General features: G+C 36.7%; 2 protein-coding genes across 5 annotated transcripts in view; both read right to left on the bottom strand.

The window, feature by feature from the left end:
* The window catches only part of PTPRQ (protein tyrosine phosphatase receptor type Q), a 135,641-nt gene extending 133,288 nt beyond the window's left edge, over positions 1-2,353 (bottom strand). For all 4 annotated transcript variants that reach the window (XM_038168438.2, XM_027454194.3, XM_038168450.2 and 1 more), the window contains exon 1: positions 2,204-2,353. In XM_038168438.2, coding sequence (XP_038024366.2) covers positions 2,204-2,251 — 48 coding nt within the window. In that variant the 5' untranslated portion in view covers positions 2,252-2,353. The remainder of the gene's footprint in view (positions 1-2,203) is intronic.
* A 5,927-nt stretch (positions 2,354-8,280) lies between these two features.
* Positions 8,281-16,399, bottom strand: part of OTOGL (otogelin like) — a 102,136-nt gene continuing 94,017 nt past the window's right edge. Inside the window, exons 60-61 of the mRNA XM_072033077.1 lie at positions 13,612-13,691; positions 8,281-11,055 (exon numbers count right to left, since the gene is read on the bottom strand). Coding sequence (XP_071889178.1) covers positions 10,855-11,055; positions 13,612-13,691 — 281 coding nt within the window. The 3' untranslated portion in view covers positions 8,281-10,854. The remainder of the gene's footprint in view (positions 11,056-13,611; positions 13,692-16,399) is intronic.

Raw genomic sequence — 16,399 nt, 5'->3', positions numbered from 1 at the left:
TAATTCATCCTACACCTCCTTACCTATCCAATTTAGAAATGGCAATACAAATTTCTGAATCACACCTCTAAAATTAACAGAAATTTCGTTGGGCATGTGATGCCAATCCCTACCACATAACAATTATTTAAACATTGTAGTCTTTTCTGTCTTTTAAGTCCTTTTAAGTTCCATTTTCATTTTCTTTATGAATTAGGAAGACAAATAAACACCATCACTTAGCAATGAACCCAAAATGTAGTCAAAAAAAAACAAAACACACACTGTGGGAAAATAATAATAATAATAAAAAAGCAGAGGATCTTAATGTTCAGTTCATACTTTTTAAAGTATAAAATTTATAAAATGTATATAGCGTTTAACCTCTATAAACTTTATAAGGCCCTTTTAAAAGGATACATACTACTTTGTGGAAGCCCCTGAAGTCACATACTAGACTAATACTGATGGCATACATAAAAGTGCTTAAACATAATAGATGTTTCCAGGAAAAGTAACAGGCTGTTAATTGATGGATGCATAGCTGGCTTCCATTCCTCTAAAATAATCTGGTCAAGACAATGCAATCCAAAGGGCAGGAAAATCTGCTTTTAAAGTTAATAAAAGAAATGTGCGATTACCAATAATTGACTTAAGATATTTTTAATAATTTTCCACTATCGGGATTATTGTATGCCATTTTTTATTATACATACATATTGCTAGACCTAAAACTAAAAAATCTGCAAGTGTACATTGCATTTTCAGTTTATCAAATATGAGGAGAGGATTAAGAATGCCCCTTTTTCTTGACAACACCTTGCCAGGTGTTGCCAGGTCCCCGTGCAAAGAATGCAGAAATACAAAAAAAATAAGAATAAAATTAAAAAAAAAAAAAAAAGATCTTAAGTTGACCACAAAGAACTAAGGTTAAGCAAATATCCATCAACCTGTTCTGTAGACCATTTCTTGACAAATGACTGAAGTAAGCTTATGTGTCTGAAAAAGAGGCACAAGGGGAAATATAAAAGAGGTCTATAAAATCTCAAGTAGTCAGAAGTGAGAAAGGATTGCCTTTTAGTTGTCTCTTTCAGTACAAGAAGTGTGAAAGACCAAACGTAGCTGGTAGGGTCCAGATCCAAATCAAACAAAGCAACTTCATAGGATAGCTTATTTGTAGAACTCCTTGCCAAAGTCTAAAACAAGTACTAAAAGCTTGTATGAGCTTCAGAGGAGGCTGGAATAGTTAATACAAGAGAACTACGCTAAAGCTCAGTAAATGCACTGAAACTACATCCATCTCAGGAAATCTTTAAGCTACAAATAGTGGGAAAGTAACATAGTACAGGTCACTCTCATATTATGCTGTTCTTACAGTCCTTGCCAAAGACCTGCTTTTCATTGCTGCTGGAGAGTTGATACCAAGCTAACTGAAGCTTTGATTTCACCCCATATTACCATCCTTAAGAGGCTGGCATTCTCAACTTCTCCTCTTGAAACTTCCCCAATTGCTGTGGATCACAGACTGCTGCATTATGGACTCCACTAAAAACACGTCTTCTTGAGCTCAAAACTGGCCAGCACAATCTGGATACCAGGAGGTATCCAGCACAATCTAGAGGAATATACCAGGAGGCTAAGTACAGTACAGGCATCTCACCACCCCAAATACACTGCTCTCTTCCCTAAAGGAATGAGTGGTATTCGTATGAGAAGCTGACAGAACTTCAAAATCACTTTTGCCACAAAACACAGTAATCTAAATGTAAGAGAAAGATTACAGACACAAAACCTAAACATAGATAAACATGAATAAAACTACTGCAAAGTGTACTACAGAGGGAAGCAGAAAGATAGTAATGTGGTCCTTACATATACAGTTCTCATATTAATGTTTCTTAAAGCAGTAGCTGGAGCATAACCCTGTGTACCAGAACTATCCTGAATTTCCACCATCTTAGTGTCCAAAAGCATCATGAGTTAGTTGAGGACTTGAAGATGCTGGGACATGTTACTTCTTCTGGGGATCAATATTATGCCAGAAGCAGCAGACAACAGAGCAGAATAAGGCTTCCAAATTGCTTCCAACAAATTGGGAAGAAAGTAGACTGGGAATATTCAGCAACAATAAATGAGAGCTCCCTGCAACTGTCAGAATGACAAAAAAACAATCCAAATCAACATTCAATTAGTTACCTTCAAAAAAAAAGAATAGTTTTCTTACCTGAAATACATATTTTAACAAAAGCAGAAGAAAAATTACTTGATCCATAAAGAAATCATATAGTCCCAGTGTCTAATTTGTGTTCCAATCACAACAGTTTCAAAACAACATGAGAAAACTAACATGCATTTATATTGCACATAGGTGTAACTGCAGCCAATGCTGTGCCCTAGATTTGTTTCTACACTCTGGCCCTGCCTCTTCTTCCATGGCCTGATGCAAAGCCTACTGCAATCAGCAAAAGGGTTTCCTTTAACATTAGTAAATTCCAGGTGGGCCTGTTGTTTTATCAGTAAAAAATCCCTGAGTCAAATATGTCTTTTTCTTTTTTCTTTTTTTGCTACTTTTTTTTTTTTTTTAAACTACTGATTTCAATACATTTAAACCCATAGAAGCCCTTACACTTTCTTCAAAAGAAACTATTATCGATAGTACCTATTTCTAACAAGTTATCCCTCTGACAGCACGCAAAATAAGCCCCTAAGTCCTAGATCCATTTTCAATGGAAGTACCAAGCAGCCCTGCACAACCCTCTAGCAGTACATTCCTAGGATGTTCAAGAAGAATTAATATAAACATTATACATTCATGACAACTTCTGTTAAATCTGTTCATCAAAAGACAGGTGTACACTAATATTTCCTGGGGAATTGCATGAGCACTTATGAAATTCCCTATGGAAAACCACAAATCCTACTTTTGAGAAACACAGAAGCAGAGCTCACAGATCTGCTACCTCCCACATAACCTACCTGTTTATTAGAGGACGTCTTAAATTTCGGCTCAGGAACGCACAACTGAGAGAAATCCGTGAAACATCAAAAAGACATAGGCAGGAGAGGCAAATCAGTGAGATGTCACTGCTCCCCCCCGCATCAGCCGGGGACCCTCCGGGTCATTTTACCGCGCCCGTTGCCTCAGGCGGGAGGGGAGCGCATCCCCCGGTGCCCCTGGGGAGGACAAGCAGCCTCGGCTGGCCCTGCCGCCGCGCCAGCTGCCTTCTTCTCCGTCCCATACCCCTACCCCTGATGCCGGCCATTCCTGCCCTCGGCAGCCGAGAGGAGCCTGGAGCCGAGAGGTCCCCCGTGGCTCTCCTCACGCTGCTCCCCGCGGCGGGGTGGTGGTTGCCCGCCCGTCCCTGCCCCGCTCCCCGCTCTGCGGCTCTGCTGCCCCGGCCTCCAGCCGGGCGCTCATCCTTTGTCATTCCTGTCATGGTTCCGTTATCCGCTGCCCTGGAATACGGACCCTTCTTAAATTCGCCACCAGCAGGCGTTCTTCAACTCTCCTTCTATGCTACAGCAGTGTTTGGGGGTTTGTAAATAAGCACCTGCGAGGTGTGATGCTTGCTTACACCAGTTCTGGCTTTCATTTGCTTTGAGAAGTTACTTCCCAGTTCAGTATTATAAAGTTTCAGAGTACATCTGTGGAAAGTATTAGTAACAAATACAATCAAAACAACTATTACTAATTCCTGAGTTTTATCTTTTCAGCTGGCTGGGCTCTAACAATTTTAACTTCTAGGTGGTACTTGAAAAGGGTTAAATCAGACAACTTAGAAATAAAGTTGCTGTCAGAACCCACACATTTCTCCTCAATATAACACTGGCTTCCTACATCATCCTGACTGGAAAACACAGATGCAGAGTTCTCCAGAGGAGAGCTAGACACCGAAACCTTGTCACTGTTGTACCTGTTGTACCCTCTGTAAAGATCCTAATTGAGCTCCATGGGGCAGAATTTCTTTTCTCCATACCAAGTTGTTGACCTCTGTACTGAGATCCTGAGTGAAGATATCACAGCAAGCATCTGCAAATGTAAATATACAGCAGAAGGCCCAATAGACAGGAGTACATAACAGCAGGACCACTGCTTTATTTTCAAAAAGCTACTAAGCAAGGACAGCTCAGACAAAAACTGGATGGTGAAAGCTCTTGATCAAATCTGAAGCAGTGAATTCAGAGGCAAACCACTCAGTATAGATCTCAGTGCCCTAACCTTCCCCAGATTAACCTTTTTAATAGAAAACTAGCTCTCTGCTCTGTCCTTTGAAATTAAATTGATTTAATAAGCTGATAAAAATGTTTATAAACTACTTCCAGACAAAGTAGTCATAGAATACACAAAAATTAGTGCCATTGTGAATTTGGACCATAAAAAAATGAGCAATGACCATCATATTTTTACTGTGCACTTTTAGGTGGTATCATGGCACAATATATTCTTTTTCTTGAGATAGTATCTTGTTCTTCAGTGGGCTGCTCTTCGTTTTTCCTAAAACCTGTGTGCAGCTGAACTTTGAATTGTGAAATAAGGAATAAATTTTTTGATTGGAGCTTTATTTAGAACTTCTAGTAAAAAAGGCAGGCTGAATCACACCAAAATAAATAAATAAATAAATAAAAGTATATAATAATAATAATAACAATAACTTTTTATGTAACCCAGGTTCAGAGAATCACAGAATCACAGAATCACAGAATTTCTAGGTTGGAAGAGACCTCAAGATCATCGAGTCCAACCTCTAACCTAACACTAACAGTCCCCACTAAACCATATCCCTAAGCTCCACATCTAAACGTCTTTTGCAGACTTCCAGGGATGGTGACTCCACCACCTCCCTGGGCAGCCCGTTCCAGTGCCTCACAACCCTTTCAGTAAAGAAATTCTTCCTAACATCTAACCTAAAACTCCCCTGGCGTAACTTTAGCCCATTCCCCCTCGTCCTGTCACCAGGCACATGGGAGAACAGGCCAACCCCCACCTCTCTACAGCCTCCTTTAATGTACTTATACAGAGCAATAAGGTCACCCCTGAGCCTCCTCTTCTCTAGGCTGAACAAGCCCAGCTCCTTCAGCCGCTCCTCATAGGACTTGCTCTCCAGGCCCCTCACCAGCTTCGTCGCCCTTCTCTGGACCCGCTCAAGCACCTCGATGTCCTTCTTGTAGCGAGGGGCCCAAAACTGAACACAGTACTCGAGGTGCGGCCTCACCAGAGCCGAGTACAGGGGGACGATCACCTCCCTAGCCCTGCTGGTCACAGTGTTTCTGATACAAGCCAGGATGCTGTTGGCCTTCTTGGCCACCTGAGCACACTGCTGGCTCATATTCAGCCGACTGTCCACCATCACTCCCAGGTCCTTCTCTGCCTGGCAGCTCTCCAACCATTCCTCTCCCAGCCTGTAGTTCTGCTTGGGGTTATTGCGCCCCAGGTGCAGGACCCGGCACTTGGCCTTGTTGAACTTCATACAGTTGACCTCAGCCCATCGGTGCAGCCTATCCAGATCCTCCTGCAGAGCCTTCCTACCCTCGAGCAGATCGACACATGCACCTAGCTTGGTGTCATCTGCAAACTTACTGAGGGTGCACTCAATGCCGTCATCCAGATCATTGATGTAGATGTTAAAGAGGACCGGCCCCAGCACCGAGCCCTGGGGTACGCCACTAGTGACTGGCCTCCAACTGGACTTGACTCCATTCACCACAACTCTTTGGGCCCGGCTATCCAGCCAGTTTCTAACCCAACGAAGCGTGCGCCAGTCCAAGCCAAGAGCAGCCAGTTTCTTGAGGAGAATGCTGTGGGAAACGGTGTCAAAAGCCTTGCTGAAGTCAAGGTAGACCACATCCACAGCCTTTCCCTCATCCACCCAGCGCGTCACTTTGTTGTAGAAGGAGATCAGGTTCGTCAAGCAGGACCTGCCTTCCATAAACCCATGCTGGCTGGGCCTGATCGCCTGCTTGCCCTTCAAGTGCCGCATGATGACTCCCAAGAGGATCTGCTCCATGAGCTTTCCTGGTACTGAGGTCAAACTGACCGGCCTGTAGTTCCCCGGGTCTGCCCTCCGGCCCTTCTTGTAGATGGGCGTCACATTTGCTAGTCGCCAGTCAGCTGGGACCTCCCCCGATAGCTTTTTATGTAACCCAGGTTCAGAGAAGGTCACAGTAATTCAGAAGTGGCTGCAAAGAAACCCCTTATCTCCAAACATTGAGTCATTCTGAGACACACACACATAGAGAGCATGCATGGGCATAACACTTGAATGCTGCTTCAGCTATGAATGCCACAAGGAAGCTGCTGCACACTCAGCTGTTTTACAAAGCAGACATACTGAGCTATTTTCCAGAGCACTTTTGTAATCACCAAGCAGATGAGGAGGCTTTATTAATGTGGTGATTTTCAGACAACTGTAAGAGTACTCTCTTTTTATAAACTTACTAAATCAAGTGTGTGGCACATTCTACCTCAATCAAATGAACACTCCCCAAAATGTAAACATTTCCTTTTATTCAGCATTTCTAGTGATTAAGTTTTACCATCATTAACTACTGGTTTTACCCAGAACACAGTATCAGTGCAGATCAGATGCTTCCTATGTTCCTCCTGTTTTTCATACAAAAACTACTTGAGAACTTCCATGATTATATGTTCCAGTTAATTTATGTTTTGTCCCACATACATCTGTGGGATTTTACCATAGGACATAAACCTGTGAATGATTACATCGGCAGCATAACCTCAAACTAATTTCTGGAAAAGGATTTGATGGGACAGAACTTGAAAAATTCAGTGTGAGTCGGTGTTTCCCACTGTCAGATTGTAGTTACCAATCAGAGTTTCTCTGATTTATTTGGCACCTTTTTCTCACATTTATTTGGCAGTAATTTTTTACACAAAGGCTAACCTCTAGATCTGTACATTGGTCTTGTCTTTTAAATTCTTATAAAAAGAAAGAAGGGGAGAAAAGAGAGAGAGAGGTGGAAAAAGCTGCACAGAATTGATGCCCAATAAAAAAAATATATCCAGCAGTATAGAAGGTCAAGAGAAAAAAAAATGGATTTGTGTTAGACAGAACTAAGTGCAAAAGGAGGAGATTCTTACTTGTAGCAGCATTTTGTGACTGCTTAAGAATTTGTTTTTCTGGAGTGGTTTCTTGTAAATGTCTCCATCTTTTACTGAATTATTTTGTTTGTAACTCTTTTTAAACAATATATTTCAGGCATGATCCTGCTCTCAAAAGAAACTATCTATAAAGACCTCAGTGCTTTTTCACCACTGGTACACAGATGTATTTAGAAAGATGCCTGCAATGTGGAGAAGTAATAACTCATGTAAATGCATTGTTTTACTTTCATTTTTAGTACACAGTTATCTACATTCTAGGTCTTTTATTTTATTAATGAAATCAATACATGACTTAAACGGAGTATTAGAAGTTGTGCTTTTAATTCTAATTGTTTAGTTGGGCAAAAATTGGTCCTAATGAACGAGCTGATAATAAGACAATGGTATTATAAAAAAACACATTACAAATAATGTGTGAAAAGTCTTACTGTTTAGTAGAAGCGTATTCACTTACAATTTGGTTCTAAGTGTTGAGAATATTTATCTAAATACCTAAAAAAAGATTGCATAGTTTAATGGTAAACACTTTACATGGTGTAATTCCATTTGTAAGCACAAATAGTACAGAACCACAAAAACCTAGGGAAGAAGGAAGGTTTCAAGCAGCTACAGAGGGGAGCAATGACATGGCACACCAGGACAGCAGAGTAAGGCATACGGTAGGTCACGCACAAAGCTTCTCTCAGTTCCTTGTGTCTTCTGGTGGAAGTGTGGGAGTCAAAGAAAGGCATGCATTCCCAGACTTTCTCTTAGGGGAGTAGAAATTGTTCAAGTCTTAGTTTCAGAAGGGGTAGAAGGGAGGGAACTCTGTGGATATTAAAGTTCTTTTAGTCAATAATAAACAAACTAATTAATTTTGGTATTTCACAAGCTTAGATTTGATTTGGATCAGCTGTCAAAACCAGTTCACAAGATACTTGCACAAACCAGGTTATGTGTAATTCCTGGGTGGGGAAGATTGAAGCAGGAATGCAGAGTTGGAGATGGGGAAACCTAAACAACTGTGGAACTGTATCTACACTTATATAAGTTACAGACTTAGAAGGTATGTGGAGCAGAACAGTCCTACCACACTGCAGGCTCATGAAAACCTGATATCCATTCTGAAGGCTGCAATGGTTAGTTCATGTACGTATAATATACCACATAATACTAATTTCATCATGGAGATAGTATGGGTGGAAATCTGTCTAGAAAATGATTAATGAGTTTTAATAGACATTCATTCTCTGTCTAGGCCAAATAGAATCTGAGTTCTATTTGAAGTATGAATTTGATGTTTAGCTGTAAAATGAATCTTAGACTCTGTTCAGCTCCACCAAACACATAAATAATTTTTTGTATGGTTCAGGAAGGCCCAGTTACTACCGATTGTAGCACTTTAAAAAAAAAAAAAAAAAAGGCTAAGTGACACATGATATCATGGATTTAATTTTAAGTTTGCCTGTTTTTAATTCCAGGTTAATCTAAGGTTCTGCATTATCATCAGTGACAAAGGTAAATTAAACACATCAACACTGACTTGTTAACATATATAAGATTCTGCAAAATAATGTTTATTAATTTCTCTTTAATTACAAATACAGTTCTAAATCTTACAAAAGCATATTGTTTACAAAAAGCAGAGCTGTTCAATCAAAACACTGTAAGTGTTCAGTCACCATGTGTAATAGTGCTATCTTGCAGGAGCTTTCTGAAGTCATTTTTCAAATGCTAAATTCATTAAGAAGTTTGGGGGCAAAATCTCTTGAAGTAAATGTAGAATTCCTATCTCCATGTTAATAAATCAAGAGATCCTAGAGATATATTTTTCTTTGAATAGTTGTCCTTTTATTTTGCTGTACAAGTACTCAAACTTTATAGCTATGACAATTATTTAATTTCCATTTCTGGCCTGTGTGGAAATTTTCTGTACACAAATTCCAACAATTATGTCAAAGAACGTTTTGGTTCTAGGCCCTTGTATATTTTCTTGAAATATCCACCATGGAGTCATAAAATAGTGCAAATAAAGCATATACTTTCTCAAAAAAAAGTACTTTGTCTTGATCGCTAGGTGATAACTATTTCTTTATAATAGCTAAACATTTTAAATAATACAATGGATTTTTCTTTCATTCTTAAACCAAGTCACTATTTTTAAGGAGATGGCTGTGTAGAGGAGAGTCTTCTTAGTAAAGACAAATTTCAGTGTGTATCCTATTTTTCTTAATAAGCAATCAAATTGTACACAGCAAAAGTTTCAAGATTTTTCACAAAAACTATCAAAATAGCTTTAGATTTTTTTTTGAATTTTATATTGCTTATTTTTCTTTGTATAAAACAATGTAATAATCTAACATTTTGTAATTAAATGATGACAGTCTGCAATAAACACTGTCCACCAAAGAGTTGTCAGAGTTTTAAAAAAACATTTTAATTCTGAAATAATTTATGTGTTCAGGATCATACTGACCCCACTGGGTCAGTGGCAAAACTCTCACTGTCGTCATTTAAGCCTAGTTTGGTAACTTTATAAAGCAAAATAGTCTTCTAAAAACAAGCCGAAAATTGTATCCTCAGTTTTTAAGATACGATTACATAGTATGCTTAATACAAGTGAGAGAACATATTCAGCTTAAGGTGCTGAATCATGGAGATTTGCAACCTGATTGAACACTCATAGCTCACCTAGGCCCTTCAAAGCATATTTTACATGGATTTTTTTTTTTTTTTTCCTGTATAGAAAAATTGTGAAACCTAGATTCAGTCAATAGCCCAAATCTCTGCATATATATATATATATAAGTATATGTATTTATTAAAATATACTGAACACAAAATTTCAAACTGTCAAAGGAAGAAACTCATTTTGAATAGTTTAAATGTCTAGTCCCCCCCCTTTTTTTATAAATATATGCATGCATAGAATCTTATTCTACAACTGGTAGACAGCCAATTTCTTATTTGTGAAATCTGAAAAGTGGATATAAAATAGAACCCTTCACATCAGAAACGGCTTTTAGATATTTGTAAAAAAAGGCACAAATGCCTGAACTCTTCAACCTTTGCCTAGTCATGCTTCATGCTTATAATATATACCAAAATTAAACAAATGTCAAAGGTTTAAGGGCATTCTTCTTCTATACAATCAGGTGATACATGTACTTACAGTCCACAGTCATGGTGTTTCTCAACGACTTTCAGTTTAAGCAGAGTCCAGTCACTGACTACTGCTTAATGGACAAAAGATAGGCCTTTAAGTGAGATAAAAAATGTTTCAGTTGGACTGACTTTTTTTTTTTTTAAGTAATTCAGTCATTCTCAAAACCACAATATGCATCTTTTCTATTTAAACATTAATTCCAATGATGAAAATTCCTCAGATGAAATTTTCTAATCAAAAGGAAAAGAACCACTCATAAATTCCAAGTTTTGACAGGGAGCCATAATCCCAAATTTTAAAATAGTGGAAACATAGACATCAACAACTCATTGGAAAGCCATTTAAAAGTAAACGATGACTAAATTACACCTTGCTAAAAAGGATTTCTCTCTATACATGTACATGCCAATATTTAAAAAGGAAATATCTGAACAACAACATAATGTCTACTAAATTTGAAAAGTTACATTATAAAACATAATTGGTGTCTTTTTTTTTTCTTTTTTTTTTTTTTCTTCAGAGTAGTATATCCATCCAAGGTGAAAAAATAGTGTGGTGAAATGAAACACATTTCAATTCTTCAGATGAAATCATATCCATGCAATGCTCAGTTCCATTGGCATGAACATTCTATAGGTTCTTGAATGACATACATAATTTCAGTGCCATTTCCTGCACAGTGTAGTGGCACAGTCAGATTACGTGTTCCGTTTTCTCGACAACATTTACAGAATCTTAAATGGCTATCAATATTGACATTGAAAATTGTTGCAGACGGGCATTTTCCATCACAAGAAGCCACATTTATCTATGAGTAAATAAAGAACTGTAGTTAGACGTCTCAGTTTTTTGTTTTTTTTTTTTTTTCCAAATTTCAATCTTCTTTCTGATTAAAATCCATTTTTATACTTGAAAAGAACTCTGGTTTTAAAAGTTATCTTCTAAAATTCATTCATTCCAAACGGAGATACATTTTTTAAATAAAGCATTTTGGTTGTATTCTGTCTTAACATGGAGCAATACTTTGTGCTGTGGATACCAAAATTGTATCCCTAGTTTACAAATGAATAATTTCAAAGCAGCAAAACAAAATTCATGCCTGTTTCATGTTCACTGCTGAAAAGTTACATTCTAAGCAAAACAAAGGATAGTCTATCATTCCTTTTGAAAGTTCAAGAGGAGAAGTGTATCAGTGCTAAAGCTTTTCCTTTCTCACTCATACTGCTCACAACTAAGAGCCCAACAATATTAGATGTGTCATCACTGTAACAAATATATTTGCAAAGCAGATTTAGGATCAAACAGCAAGGAGAGAAACAGGCTATAAAATTATTTTTTCTGTAGACTTCATCCAAGCTAGTCTTTCACTATTATATTATGTGAAGTCTTCTTAGGTAATATTGTAAGAGAAAACAAATTAGTATTTTTTAATTAAAACTTCAAACTACATTGATATAGCAGGAAATTGGAAGAAGGCCATATTATACCTAGTTTTTTTGTTTTGTTTTGTTTTTTCATGGTAGTGTTTCAATCTGATTTCTTATTCAAGTGAAGCCTGTGAAAGGTACAGTGATCCACACCCTCTAAACAGTGTCTGAACAAGTGAGATATATCCAAACAAATTAGATCAAAAGGTTAATCTTAAGACTTTCATGAAATTTGACAGGGAAAAAATCATATATACTATAACAATATATATACATTATATATAAAATACATAATATGTATATATTATATATATATTATATATATAATTTAATATATTTGTATATATATATATAAGATCTTGTCCAAATCATTAATAATCTCAGTTACTAATTAATTAAATGTAATCATGCTTAGCCATATCAGAAGTTTGACAGCATTAATCTGCTCAAAGAACACAGATGTAGCTCCAAACCAGCAACAGCCACAGCAGATACTGCCATTTGATAGACCAAAGTCTTGCAATGAAATAAGGTCCCAGGTGTTTTTGTGGTAGGGGAACTGGAAGGGGATGGATCTGAGCTAGCAGCAATAAATTAAATGGGAAAGAAGATACTGTGGAAAGGGGCTTGTAAGATGGATGGAAGTGAGATAGGGCTTCTTTCTAGACAATGTTTATTAGAAGGTGCATAAAGGTAGAAGGAAAGATAAAGAACCTACATGTATGGTAGCAAGTCAGAAGAAGCAAGGCTTAATTACTTCTGTCATTTATGGAATGACTCAGTGAACATTCTCATTGTCCTTCCCTGAACCCTCTTTAGTTCTACAGCAATGTAGGGAGACCGTAATTGTAGAGGACTCTTTTTTTGCACCATTATTGGACTCTTTTATTGCACCATTGGCTCATAAGAGACACTAGAATGAGTTTGTTGCCATTCCCTGTCCTATTCATTAAATGTTGCAGGAGCAAGGTCCTTTTCAGCCACTTTAAAAACCTATGAGTTTTGACTACATCTTTCTTTTTAATATTATTTGCTTTAGTCAACACCATGTATTTGTTCTGTCATATTGGTGTCCCCTAACCTGGCTTGCTAAAGTAACTGTGAAGATCTCTACAATCTTCTCTGCTCTCAACTATGGCAAACAATTTTAATTTCATCTACATACAGACGTATACTCCCTCATTACCTACGTTTTTTTCTAAAACTAAATAAATACACCACACACGCTTATTCGTCCAGTTAAACCTTAGGTATGTCGCTGTTGTACTTCTGACAGGCTAGAAATTAACCTGCCCATCTTTCAATCTGTGACGCTGTTTCACATCTTCCCTTATGACTAGTTCTTCAGCAGAATCTTATCAGAGCCATTACAGAAGGCTCAAGATATGGTGTCAATTGCTTCTCCTTTAAGTGATACATGAGAAGCCCATTTGCTCCTCAGACATATCCTGGGTTTTATAGATGGGGCTACATCAAAGCTGAGAAATAAGATATATGAAGCAGACTCATAAATAAATGGGATCATGAATTTATGATATAGAGACATGTTGTGTGGAGGAGAGGACACACAGAGTAAAGGTCTTCAAGGAGAAATATAGCAGTGTTTCCATCACATCCTAAGTGGAAGCCTTTCTACTCTTGAAGAGTGGGATGTTATTTCATGGTGAAGAGTTCAGTGCCTTTGCTAGTTATAAGCAATTATGGTGTGTACTTTTCATTTGAAGACAGATGTTTTTCCAGGTAGGAGGACTCAGTCTTTCAGCGATAGGAACAGCTAACTATTCCATTTACGAGTAGAATAACATTCCTGGGGTCAAAGGTCTGCTTTTGAGAAGATAGCAGCATTTTTTGTTGCATGTTGATAGGCATAACACATTTCTAAATACTTGGTTTGGTATGCCATAGGCCCAGCATAAAACGATTTTTTTTATGCTTACCGGGCTTTGACTTATACAGTCATTTTTTCTTATAGTTGTCCTGATTGTCATTTTCTGGCAAATTCTTTCTTCCTTTTTACCTGATAAAATACAAAAATAAGGCATATTGAATCAATATACTTTTTGCATGACATTTTTTTAAATAAAATGTTAATTTATTAAAATAAATTCAATGATTACACATTAGCTTCATTAATGTACACAATGAAACTATTAGTTTTATAATTATTATTTTTTTTATAAAAAAACTCATATATTAAAAAATAATTTCAGGAATTATTGATTTTTTAGCTGGCACATATGAGGCATCAACCTGTGCATTAATCTATACAGATTTTATAAATACAAAAATATTAATGTGGTTTAAAATTGCCTATATGGCAAGATAAGCATAATACCAGTAACTAAGAGAAAGATAAAGTAATTTTGAATAGTGATAGAATTAATTCTCTTTTTAATGGGAATATGAAAAATATGATTTTTTTTCTTCATTTTAGAAGATATTCAAAACTTGACATTTGAAAAGATAAAGCTGTGAATGTGATTACAACTTTGATGCTACTATGACTGCTTAGAATTTAAATAGAATAATATCCAATATTTTTCTGACAAAGAGGTCCTTGAATGAAGCTTTGAAAGAGAAAGATGCATATATTTCCTAAATACGGTGCAGCTTTTACCGTCCAGAACTGAACCTGGTCAGCATATAGATCTAGGATTATGGAAATACTGCATTTTATCAGTATGGTCTGGGAGATATTGATAGGAGAGCTTTTATTTGAAAAATAAAGCTGTACAGTGCAAAGCCATTTTTTTTTAACATAATAAAAATCGTAATATAATACTGAAATAATTAAACATAAAATCTTCCATGCTGCACTCCATACCAGACAGTTTGCTATTACTATTTGTGTAATAGAAATTATTTAGCTTTCCAGTTCCAGTAAGCATCAAAATCATCTATTTGTTTTTCTACGTGGACATTCTAGGCGTCCAGTTTATAAAATAATAACCACTATTCAGCAGAGTCTCTTCACCTTTAGCACATGCCTGCATGGCCAGGTATACACAAAAAGCATAAGTTTTCTTCTGAGATTTTTTATAAATTAATGAGCTCTGAGTAACCAAGATATTCTGCAACCATAGCTCCAGTGGGTATCTGAAAATTAGTCTGGCTCCGTAATACATCTAGTTTTTATTCTAAGCATTGCAGAATCAAACAGTATTCTCTTGTGGAGCTGGAAGATGACTGTAGGACCAAAACTGCAAATTCCTACAGTATCTTGCTTTTCTTTCATCAGCAACACTAGACAAAAAGTATTCCTATTATTTTTCCATTGGAAAGCATTTGCCATCATGAACTCATACATTTCAGCATATAAGGTGCTTATGTCTAATGAAAACTTCCCTGCTGCTATATTTTCTTTCTTCCACTTTCAACTGTCAAAAAGGTCTTCATTCAGTATTGGGTGTACTTGTTTCACTTGCTCCTTATTTGAGTAAGGAATCTTACTAAAATTTCTGTGACTTATCATTAAAAGCAGAGTTATGACAATAATGTGACACTTCTGTAACCTCCCACAATTACTGCTGCAGAGTGTTTATTAATGCATGATTTTACTTTGAGGATTGTATGCTTTTTTCCCCAACATTTTCATAACTTTGCAAAACATGCTATTTGTGACAAAGAAGAAGTACTGTACAAATCCATATCTACAAAGATGAGATAGGGCAGTAATGTGCACCTTTGATCTATTTTAAGGCAAAAACAGTTGAGTCATTAACTTCAGAGACATAAACATGAGATCAGAATCTTTTAGTAGCAGTATAAGGGATGATGATATTTTAAAAAGTAAAATCATTTCTTATTATAACTGTATATGATATAATTATTTCTTATTATGTATTGTACCCTGCAGAGTAGGTCCATGTAATAAAACCAATTTTAGAAACAAACAGGAGGAAGAACCATCTTCAGCATATAACATAAATGAATGAACCTAATTCTGACAGGTGTTGAGCAGTGAACCCTAACCAGGTTTAAAAAAGTCACTGATTTGGGAGGCCAGCAGGGGTTCACCGTCTCTCAGCATCAGGCCAATACCATTAAATACATTTAATGGTGATGACAGCTCTATGCATATATACAAGCAGTGCTTACACTATTATTAAAATAAGAAAATACATTATTAAAAATAATACCTGGTTCACAATTAATACTATCAGTAGGCACTACTGGACTAATGGCAAAGGGTAATAGACCCAATCCAGAACCTGGCAGAACCATTAGGAATGTAAGTTTCTCATGAAATAAAAACATATTTATATAAATGACATTTCATTAATTCTTACACTGCCAATTGCAATTTTTCTTTTAGCAAAAGATGATGAGCTTTCCTGTTAGTATTCGAAATTTAGAAACTGTAGCTGCTTCAAGTCTCACTAAAGATGTCCTAAACTTTATTACTCTCCTGATTAACACAAAACTGGAATGATGCTTCCTTGTAGACCAAAGTTTTGCAACGAGTCTCTCTATGGCAAGGTAAGAATTAAATATATGCACTCACTTTGCATGCACTGAATCAAGCTCTTCCAAAAAGACTATTTGTTCCCATTAAAACCCCAAGGTTTTGCAAGCTCTATTTACACATACTCTTTTTATCTGCTTCACCACTGGGCACATGCTTTTAGTTAAAAACAAAGCAAAAACAAAATTAAAATAGCATATAAGTGTATGGATCATATATATTTTTAGCAGCCACCTGAGTAAGAATTTCTGAAGTATAAC

The sequence above is a fragment of the Anas platyrhynchos genome, chromosome 1, assembly GCF_047663525.1.
Source record: "Anas platyrhynchos isolate ZD024472 breed Pekin duck chromosome 1, IASCAAS_PekinDuck_T2T, whole genome shotgun sequence".
NCBI lineage: Eukaryota > Metazoa > Chordata > Aves > Anseriformes > Anatidae > Anas > Anas platyrhynchos.
This window is presented reverse-complemented; position numbering and strand designations above follow the sequence as displayed.